This window comes from Pyrus communis, chromosome 15 (assembly GCF_041283825.1).
Source record: "Pyrus communis isolate YQ-2024b chromosome 15, ASM4128382v1, whole genome shotgun sequence".
Taxonomy (NCBI): Eukaryota; Viridiplantae; Streptophyta; class Magnoliopsida; order Rosales; family Rosaceae; genus Pyrus; species Pyrus communis.
In genome coordinates, this window is record NC_142579.1 from 7,713,857 (window position 1) to 7,724,344 (window position 10,488).

Consider the following 10,488-nt stretch of genomic DNA (forward strand, 5'->3'; position numbering starts at 1 on the left):
TTATATGTATATTCTCATCCCTACTTAGCATGAGGCCTTTTGGGAGCTCACTGGCTTCGAGTTCCACGGGAACTCCGAAGTTAAGCGAGAAGGGGCTAGAGCAATCCCATAATGGGTAACCCACTGGGAAGTTGCTCGTGAGTTCCCAAAAACAAAACCGTGAGGGAATGGTAAACCCAAAGCGGACAATATCGTGTTACGGTGGTAGAGCGGACCCGGGAAGTGGTCCGCCCTGGGCCGGGATGTGACAGATTTAATCTCAACCGTTGAATATAAATTAAACCTAGTCTTTAACTCTCTTTCTCTCTCTCCGTCTCTCAACACTCACAGTCACACTCACTCTCTCTCCCCTCAGACTCCAACCTTACCTCACCTCAATACCTGAACGGAACCTCACCACCATCCTTGCCGATTTGTCTCTCCTCCCACATTCGTCGCCTGAATCTCGAATCTACCCACACTAGTCCTCAGTCCTCAGTCCTCAGTCCTCATTCCTCACCTGAATCGTGACTTCACCCACTGTCCATACCTCCTGAATCGAGCTCTCGGTCTCAGTCCGCACTCTTCCTCACTGCACAAGGTACGAAATTTCTGCAATAAACTCAACCAAAGTTCATACAAATTGTTTGATTCCAAATTTGATTAGGGATTTTGAATTTGCGTTTCTGAATTAGGAATTTCTGAAATTAGGGTTTCTAAATTAAGGCTTTTGGAATTAGGAATTTCTGAAATTAAGGTTTATGAATTAGGGATTTTGAATGGAGTTGAAATCCCAAAACTATTTCGAGATTCCCGAAAATTGGGATTTCCGAAAATTTGGTTTGGGATCGGTCTTAAATTTGGGATTCTCGAAAGCATTGGTTTGGGAATTGGGACAAGGGTTTCGGTTCGGTATCCCATACCGAACCAGCCCCAGTATTGTTTTGGCCCAGACTCGAGACTAAGAGTAAGGGTGGGAGAAAAAGGGGAAACTGAAACCGACCAAGTTCGTACCATACCTACTGGTTCGGTTTTTTCAATTTTGGTACAAAATCGTACAACTTTCTAAACCAAAGTTTCGGTTTCGGTTTCTCTATTTTCAAACCATGCCTAACCATAGGAAAACTAATGAAAAAGGCTTGAAAACTTTGAGTTTTAATGATAAGGACAAAATAAAGGGTAAAGTGACTAGTACTAGGATTGACTTTTTAGTGTAAAAATGTGGTTTTTCGTTAAAGTGAACAGTACCGTGAGCTTTTCGTTAAAACTCCCTATTTTCATATTTTTTAAAACCACATGTCAGATGACACGCCCCGACCCCGATATTCCCCGAATACCAGGATAGGCACATGCTGGGCGACACCAAAGGGTGACGAAAGCCACTTATCGAGTGTAAATACTGAAAACAAAGGATATATAAGGATTATAAATATAAAAGAATAATTAATATGCAAATAAGGACCGTGTTCAGAGCACACCTCTAATCTAGAACACTAAAAGAAAATAATATAAAATTGAATGAGACAAAGGAGTGGGTCCTACACCACGAGGACTCGAAGATGCTGATGCGGAAGTGCCTGGACATCGGGATTATATGCCTCGATTCTAAGTCCTGAAGGGGGCGCAAAACAAACATGAGTAGACCAAGTTGATATATATATATATATATATATATAATAAAATAGTTATCAACATACTAACCCCCAGGTTTTATGAAAACACATATATAATGATAAACATAGGTTTTCCGAAACCTAGCATGTCGTGCAATGTCTCAAATCATAATTCGCATAAAAAATAAACACTAGTGAATGTCCGATACAACTCTCCAGGCCCCATGCCGGCTCCCCGTCTCTGAGCAGACAATCAAAGGAAAATACACTTTAGGCCCTATGCCGGCTCCCCGTCTCTGAGTAGACAGTCAGAGGAAAACACACTCTAGGCGCTATGCCAACACTAAACCGTCGCTCGGGACGGACCAGATCTATCCCTACGTCCCGTAATGGAAAGGACCACTAGGTAAGTACAAAACCAGTGAACATACATATATTGAAAATCAACTTCATAGTATAAAGTCATCCATCACCTATACTATAAAGAGGTGTTCTAAACATGTTCTAAATATCATATCGTCATCCATCAGATATTCTATAAGAACATGGGTTATAGGAAAAATAGTAATAATTCAAACTAGCCTCAGTAAGCATGTTATCTCGTAAAACGTTTCATAAAACATAATCATCAAATCATGCTGTTCATGTATGCATTTCTACTATCAAAACATGCATTTTTAGAAGGGGTCCACTCACAATACTTCGCCGTCGAAAAGGCACGCCATCTAGCGAAGAAGGAAACGCCACAGATAATCGCCCCTAAGCACATAAATGGTACATTTAGTCAAACTCTACTCAAACGATTGAATTTGGGGAAACGGACATCTGAAATGGGTTCAGAACGTCGAAATTAGCCCAGGATGGGTCCCGCACGAAAACCCAAAAAGTCAACGTTGACCGGTCAAAGTCAAAGTCAACGTTGACCGGTCAAAGTCAAAGTCAACACTGACCGTTGACCGGGTCAACAGTCAGACCGAGTCCGGATCAGCAGGTCAAATGGGTTTGGGCTTGGATCCGGGTTGGGTTAAAGGGTTTGGACTTAGGTTGGATCCGGGTTTGGGCCTAAAGGGTTTAGGTCTAATGGGTTTAGGGTTAACGGGCCGGAGGCCCTAAAAGAAACGGCCCAAAGGCCTTTAAATTAACAAAACCAAAATAAAATAAATAAAAAGGATGGGTTGGGCTGCCCAGGGTTTTGGGCTTGGCAGGAAAGGCCCAAAGACCTTGGGTGTTCGCCGGATTCCAAGGAAGGAGAAGGTCGGTTTTCGGCCGGAGAATTCCCAAGCTCCGATGGCTGGAGTTGGCCGGAAAACAGCCTGGAAGCCACGGGTGTCCGTCGGAAACTGGGTAAGATTCAAATGAGCATAACTTCTTCAATACTCAATGAAATTGGGTGAAACAAAAAGGAAATTTGTAGTACTCAGCGAGACGAAGAGATTGATACGTTGTACGCTGGCCAACTCGCCATGGTTTGGCCGGAAATTGCCTCGAAAGGGGCGGTGCACGCCGGAAAACTAGGGAAATGTCTCCGAGGTGGTTTCTTCGTGATTTGACGTCCAAAACACAACCACGGGGTTAGAAAAGAGCTATAGGTGTGGGCATGGGTGTGTGTGTGCGTGTTCTGCTCGGAGGGAGGGAGAGAAAGACAGAGAGAAAGAAAGAGAGAAGAGAGACTGAGAGAGAAGAAAGAGATGAGAGGCTCGGGGGGACATAATCAGGGGGTGGGCCCCTTGGGCTCACCAATTAAGACTCAAAAACAATTTTAAAAAGGAAAGTATCCCCTAAACTTAGTGAAAATACAAAAATACCCATTTTCTTATGTAAATTCCGGGACGGGTTGTTACATCAGATTGTATGAATGAAGATTCTCTCATGTTTGTTCATCGTGCATCGTATGGTCGATTTTCGTCAGATACTGTTTATATTTAAAATAATTTACGTACGATGAACGGACATAATTTAAGGATCTTTAAGATCCTTACAAGGAGAGGATCCTCATTTGCGTTCTATAAGTTGTTGGAGAGCTTATACAAAGTTCCCTGGACTTGTCCACACCATAACTCTATTCTTCTCTCGGTCTGCTGACTCTCCTCACGCAGCCTCTCTCTGTTGTCTCTTCTCTCAGCCTCTCTCTCAAACTCTTTCGTCGGCGATATCTCCTGCGAATTAGGAACAGCCGATCCTCTCAGACCCGACACTTCACCCCGTGTCCGCCTTTCATCGCCGCCGAAAGCAACGTCGACGCCGTTGCGGGCGGAGGAAAGCCGTCATAGGAGCCACGGAGCACGCTGCTGCTGGTGATTTTACTTTTCTGATTTTATACGAATTTGTTTGTTTGTTTGATGAGAAAATATGGAAAACTAGAGAAATCTTTTGAATTTAGGGTTTGCAATAACACTAATTTTGAGTATGATTTGTGATGGGTTTTGGGTATCCTTCCTCTCTTGTACTTTTTCCCCCTGGTTTTTTATTCATCTCTTCCAACTTATGGCCTCAGTGATATTAGATAAGGCATTTTTAATTATGTTGCTAATACTTAGAACTTTGGGTTGTACTAATCCCTTAAAGCATTTTGATTTTTTGACATTTTGTTATGTTGGTTGGAGAATTGGAGACTTTTGATTTTGGTTCTTGAATGCCATTGCTCTCTGTGCATTTCCACTTCCACAGTGCAGAGCATACAGAGAGCTGCCTCATAAGTCATAACACAGCAGCAAGAAACAAAACCCAGAAAAAAAAAAAAAAAAAAAAACCGAAACCCCGAAGTGTATCTTACCTACCCCTTCTGAGAGATGCATTTGAATGAATAACGAAAATGGCTTCGTTTTGGCTGGCCTCTCGCTCTTCACGTAGGTTTCTGAAACCTTCAGTGCCCCTCTCCCGCACCCTATTCGCAGTCTCTTCTTATCACCCAACTACCACCACCGCCAATCCTAACCCTAACCCTTATCAGAACGCAAGCCCGTTGGGCCCATTCAATCAAAGGCACCGTTGGACTCCAGGCTCCGTTGAATTTGATCTCAGACTCTTAGCGCACCTCTCCAGCTCGCCTTCGTCAACCGGTGAGAAGAACGACGGAAATCAGAGCGGCCATGGTACGAAGGCTGAGGCTTCCTGGATCGACTTGTATTTGCCGAGGCAAGCTCGGCCTTATGCTAAGCTCGCTCGCCTCGACCGGCCCATTGGCACCTGGTTGCTCGCTTGGCCTTGTATGTGGTAAGTGATTTTTACTTCAATTTTTGAACTTGGTTTCTCCAGTTCATTATTTTGTAAAATTCACTGATAACAATTTGGATTAAGCTGAATTTACTTGTTTTGTTTTTCTGTATAAGCGATATTCGATTAAACTAATCTAATAGAACTCTGGTGCATAGAGGGGCGCACATTTACTTGTTGAAGTAAAAACAAGAGTGTTTTGTAACATTGGCAACAGTATATTTATTTGTTTAGTTGAAGTTGTCTGAAATACATATGATTGTTGGTGCAGGTCAATAACATTGGCAGCAAGCCCAGGCCACCTTCCTGATTTTAAGATGATGACACTATTCGGATGTGGCGCTCTGCTTTTGAGGGGTGCTGGATGCACCATAAACGATCTCCTTGACCGGGATATTGATACCATGGTAACGTCCACAGCCATTGCATTTTCAGTTGGACTATGATGCTTGTTTTGGTTTGGTTTTTGATCATGTGATGATGAGTATGCATTATTGTTTCAGGTCGCACGCACAAAGTTGCGGCCAGTTGCAAGTGGTGTTTTGACACCCTTTCAGGGGCTTTGCTTTCTTGGATTTCAATTGCTTTTGGGTCTTGGGATTCTCCTCCAACTGAATAATTATAGGTTGGTATCTTTTGTATCTGCCCTTAAACCCATGGATTTTTTAATTGTTCTCTTTTAGTATATAAATCGGGTTAAACCAATATTATCTGCAAGCATATGAAACTTATTTATTCGTTGGAATTTTCAGCCGTGTTTTAGGGGCTTCATCTTTGTTGCTAGTTTTCTCCTATCCTCTCATGAAGAGGTTCACATTCTGGGTAATTAAAGCTTTTGTTTCTTATCCTGAAGCTTTATTCTTTAACTTAGATGTGCTGTTTCATAACAGTGGACTGATAATTTGGTAATGCTTTCATGCTTGGTGCAGCCTCAAGCCTATCTAGGGTTAACCTTCAATTGGGGAGCTTTGTTAGGATGGGCTGCAGTTAAAGGAAGCATTGATCCAGCTGTAGTGCTCCCATTGTACTTTTCTGGAGTATGCTGGACACTTGTGTATGATACGATATATGCACATCAGGTACAACAAACTAGTCACTATATTGCTCATGCGGTCAGAAGCTGTGGTTTCCAATATTTGATTGTGATGAAATGGATTATCGAGGATTAAGAGAACTTTTCAAATGTAATCCAACCAAAGATGTTTCTGACCATGCTTGCAGGACAAGGAAGATGATTTGAAAGTAGGTGTTAAGTCTACGGCTTTGAGATTTGGCGATTCAACTAAGGAGTGGATTACTGGCTTTGGAATTTTGTGCATGAGTAGTCTTGCCCTCAGTGGATATAATGCTGAAATTGGTTTTCTTCTTTCTTCCTTTATGTGTATCTCTGTTCGTTTTTTTTTCCCTTTATCATTGTTGGAACTTCAATCTAAATTTTCTTTTTGTTTCTGCCACATCCTCACACCCAAATCGTTAAACTTTGGAGCAGGTTGGCCTTATTATGCATTTTTGTCGGCTGCTTCTGGACAATTAGCTTGGCAGATATGGACAGCTGACCTTTCATCCCGGGCTGATTGCAATAGAAAGTGCGTATTACAGTCATGATTTTGCTTTCAAGTATTCATATAGGTTAAATATGTGTATTGCATCAATATTATTTTTGGCTTCTTGCATATTTGTCCAATCAAAGATGAACAAAAATGGAAAGGTGGAGGTTGGAATTGGTTTTTGAATAGTGTAGTGTGTTGGTCGGTCATGAAAAGAAAAACATCGTTTAGGTGTAAGAACTTTTTACTTCGTTTTGCTTTGAACATAATCGATTGCTGAGCTTGCCCTTGTCTTGGTTTCAGATTTGTGTCGAACAAATGGTTTGGTGCTATTATTTTCAGTGGAATCCTGTTTGGAAGACTTTCATCATAGGGGTAAAGAATGGTTGGATGCAACCTCGGGGAACTACAATTAATTCTAATATGGGTGTCTTTTACAAATGCATGTCTTCACCTTCTGACTGCAACAGAATCGCATACTGATACGGTCGAAGTTTAAATGATTTATGGTGACCTGCTTGTTAAATTTGCAAGAAAGCTCCCGGATTGAATAAGTGGAGGCTATTATGCATGTCGCGTCTACACTAGAGGTCTCCCACTGCAAGATATTTGCTATTGTGGTTGCATAACTATACACCAGACCCTGTTCTTGGGGTTTGTTCAATTCTAAGGGCAGAACGATTTTGGCAGTCAATGCATTTGCAACTAACGTAGTAATATCCATTTCCTAAGTGGCAATTTTGTTGTAACATCATTCTTTTTGGTACATGAGGATATAATTGTAAGGTCACTGTTTCGAGTTAAACATGGATCAAGGGAGTCATATGAGAGGTTATTACTTTGTGGATACTTTTTTGTTTCCTGTATGAGTTCATCTGTGGAGATCTGTTCTGGCAGCCGCAGCGGCGGATCACATAAATTGTACTCTAAATTTTGTATGTGAAACTAAATAGGATTGAACTTTGAAGATATGGTGTCTCGGTTTGCTGCTTCAGTCGCTCTTACGCACGAGGCGCAACAGGTGATCGTTGTGGATAAACAGGAGGCAATATCCTTGAAGACCTCTAAGGTCTTTCTAGTGGATCATACTTTCAAGAAGGAGACGTCCAAAATCGAGGAGGATTCAACATGTCAACTGAGTATAATTAGGTTTTAAAAGCTACAGTGAAACTAGAGTGCCGATTTGCTCAACTTCCTGCCTTGCAGTAAAATATAAGGAAAATTAATGAAAATGGCTTGAAAACTGAGTTTTAACGATAAAGTCAAAATAAAGGGTAAAATGAATAATATTAGGATTGACTTTAAGTGTAAAAATGTGGTTTTTCGTTAAAGTTAACAATATCAGGAGTTTTTCGTTAAAGTACTCTAAAACATATCATTAGCATTACATGACTTGTCAAGTACAATATGCGAATAGGAAATTATGTTGACTTGTATTAGGATTCCTGTAATTATGGGATTCCTACTATATTGAGTTTCCTAGTTTAGGATGTAATTATTCTTCCCTTATTCTTTCCCATATTTGTATAGGGTTGTATATATACCTGTTTTAAGATGAAATACAATATAATTGAAAAGCATTATTTCTTCTTGGTATCAAGAGCCAGATTAGAAAGAAACACTGAACCCTAATTATTTTTTTTCTTTTTTTCTCTGCCGTATACCTGATCCATTGCAGCGAGCAACCCTAGGGTTGTTGCTGCCCATTCCCTGACCCATTGCAGCGAGCCCCAGATTGGTGGTTACTGCCCTGTTGCTTCGTCCCACGTGTTCTAGATCTCTTCCCTGCTGCTGTTTGTTTTTCTGCCGAGTCTTGTGTCAGTCAACACCGGAGCGGACATATGGCTGAAGAAAAGGGGGCTGGGTCTCAGATTGTTTCAGTGGCTGCTCCAATTATGGTGCAGTCAGAGAATTCAAGCTTTAATATTGGTATGGTTTTGGATGAAAGGAACTATGATTTATGGGCTTCTCTCATTCAAATTCATATTGCTGGAAGGAAGAAGATGGGATATCTTCGTGGGTCTATCAAGGCACCTAGCGAAGACGATCCTAAATATGATGATTGGTTTTCTGAAGATCAAAAAATTAAAAGTTGGCTTTTGTCTTCAATGAAGCCTGAAATTATGAAACGGTACATTCGGTTGTCTACATCGAAGGAGATTTGGGACTCCTTGAAGGCAGCCTACTTTGATGAGAATGACGAGGCTAGAATTTATTTGTTGAATCAGAAGGCATCCCGTCTTCGTCAGCATGGCCGGTCCTTAGCTACCTATTTTGGGGAGCTCACTGAGATATTCCAAGAATTGGATCACTTTAACAAAGTATCCATGGAGTGTGAGAATGACATCAAAGTGTTTCAGAAATCCACTGAGAGACAACGGGTCTATGTGTTTCTTGGTGGTCTCGATGATGTTTTTGATCAGGTGCGTGGAGAAGTGCTGCGGAAGGATCCCCCACTTGGCCTGCAGGCTTCTTATGCATATGTTCGTCGAGAAGCCGATCGAAAGGAAGCAATGAAGCCAGAGGTTGAAAAGGAGGAGCCCGCTGCCATGGCAGCAAGGGCCCGTGGCTCATCTCTTGGGTCGAACCGCGAAGGGGTACAACACCGGCCTGGATCATCTCGGCCTAGCCAGACAAGCCGGGATCGTCCACAAGGTAAGTGCCCACACTGTGGCCTGACGGGACACTCCAAGAGTCGTTGTTTTGAGCTGATTGGATATCCCGAGAATTGGGATAAGACCCTTGATCCTCGGTGCAACCAATCTCGCGCCTCCATTGCCGAAACTAAGAATGATTCGGATCAGATAGCGGACAAGGCCTCTGCCATGATAGCTGCGACAGGAAGTGATGGTAAGGCCCTAAGTACTTCTACTTCTGTTATGAATAATACATGGATAATTGATTCCGGAGCTACTGAACATATGACTTGTGATTCTAGACAGGTTCCATCACTAAACACATCCCCACACACCGAGGTCAATGTTGCTAATGGTAATGCCGTCCCTGTTATTGGGGAGGGCACTGTTTCCCTTTCCGATACCATGAAACTGGATACTGTTCTTGTGGTTCCCTCTCTAAATTATAATTTGTTGTCCGTTGCTCAAATAACCCTTGCCTTACATTGTTTGGTTATTTTTTGGCCTTATTTTTGTGTTTTTAAGGACATCCGGACGCGGAAGACGATTGGTTATGGTATTAGAAGAGGGAAACTTTACTACTTGGAGTTGACCACCAGTAGTTCTAGCTTGCTGACTCAAGCTCTTTCCGTTGATGATCCTCGAGGAGTTACTAATAAAGTGTCAGACATCTGGATGTGGCACCGGCGCCTTGGGCATGCTTCCTTTGGTTATCTACAGAAGTTATTTCCTAGTTTATTTGTCAAGAATGATGTTTCTCAGTTTAAGTGTGATGTTTGTGAACTGGCTAAGAGCCATCGAACCTCTTTTCCCCCCAGTTTAAATAAAAGTACCGTTCCTTTTATGATTGTGCATTCTGATGTATGGGGACCGTCAAAAGTAGCTACTCTTGGTGGTGCTCATTGGTTTGTTACTTTTATTGATGATTGTACCCGAATGACTTGGGTTATTCTGTTAAAGTCGAAGAGTGAAGTTAGTTTGGCCTTTCAACGGTTCCACAAAATGGTTGCTGTACAATACAACAGGCATATCCAGGTTCTTCGCAGTGACAATGGGGGAGAATATGTTAATATGGAACTTCATTCATTCTTAGAGTTGCATGGCATTGTTCATCAGACTACGTGCCCGTATACTCCTCAACAAAATGGTGTTGCAGAGAGGAAAAATCGACACTTGTTAGAAATGGTTCGTGCCTCCCTCATTTCAGCCCATCTGCCCCTCCATTATTAGGGAGAGGCACTTACATCCGCCGCTTACCTTATTAATCGTCTTCCATCTCGGACTCTCACCTTCCATACGCCATTTCAGGCCCTCACATCTCAGACTAGCAGCCCTCCGACTCCCAATCTTCCCCCACGGGTCATTGGGTGTGTTGCGTTTGTTCACCTCCATCCACCTCACCGGAAGACTAAACTGGAACCTAGAGCTCTTCGTTGTGTTTTTTTGGGGTATGCTACTACCCAGAAAGGGTATCGTTGTTATCATCATTCGAGTAAAAAA

At 42.2% G+C, this 10,488-nt stretch overlaps 2 protein-coding genes across 2 annotated transcripts; both read left to right on the plus strand.

Annotated features, from left to right (window-relative positions):
- The first annotated feature begins 3,628 nt into the window (after positions 1–3,628).
- On the plus strand, positions 3,629–7,201 carry LOC137742563 (4-hydroxybenzoate polyprenyltransferase, mitochondrial). The gene is made up of 9 exons (XM_068482472.2): positions 3,629–3,886; positions 4,260–4,805; positions 5,077–5,212; positions 5,309–5,430; positions 5,558–5,627; positions 5,735–5,884; positions 6,027–6,162; positions 6,295–6,391; positions 6,656–7,201. The coding sequence occupies exons 2-9, from the start codon at positions 4,405–4,407 to the stop codon at positions 6,723–6,725; spliced, it is 1,182 nt and encodes a 393-aa protein (XP_068338573.2). The 5' UTR covers positions 3,629–3,886; positions 4,260–4,404; the 3' UTR covers positions 6,726–7,201.
- A 992-nt stretch (positions 7,202–8,193) lies between these two features.
- LOC137719929 (uncharacterized) lies at positions 8,194–9,551 on the plus strand. Its single transcript, XM_088686806.1, has 2 exons — positions 8,194–9,202; positions 9,514–9,551. Exons 1-2 carry the CDS (start codon positions 8,194–8,196, stop codon positions 9,549–9,551), a joined length of 1,047 nt encoding a protein of 348 aa, XP_088542932.1.
- The last annotated feature ends 937 nt before the right edge of the window (positions 9,552–10,488 follow it).

What these genes read in the sequence shown, in the direction of transcription:
- LOC137719929 (XM_088686806.1), top strand. Translation starts at nt 8,194, where the DNA reads ATGGCTGAAGAAAAGGGGGCTGGGTCTCAGATTGTTTCAGTGGCTGCT. An exon ending in AGCTGCGACAGGAAGTGATG is followed by an intron (nt 9,203 to 9,513) that starts GTAAGGCCCTAA and finishes TGTGTTTTTAAG; the next exon opens with GACATCCGGACGCGGAAGAC.
- LOC137742563 (XM_068482472.2), top strand. Translation starts at nt 4,405, where the DNA reads ATGGCTTCGTTTTGGCTGGCCTCTCGCTCTTCACGTAGGTTTCTGAAA. An exon ending in TGGATATAATGCTGAAATTG is followed by an intron (nt 6,163 to 6,294) that starts GTTTTCTTCTTT and finishes ACTTTGGAGCAG; the next exon opens with GTTGGCCTTATTATGCATTT. An exon ending in CGGGCTGATTGCAATAGAAA is followed by an intron (nt 6,392 to 6,655) that starts GTGCGTATTACA and finishes TCTTGGTTTCAG; the next exon opens with ATTTGTGTCGAACAAATGGT.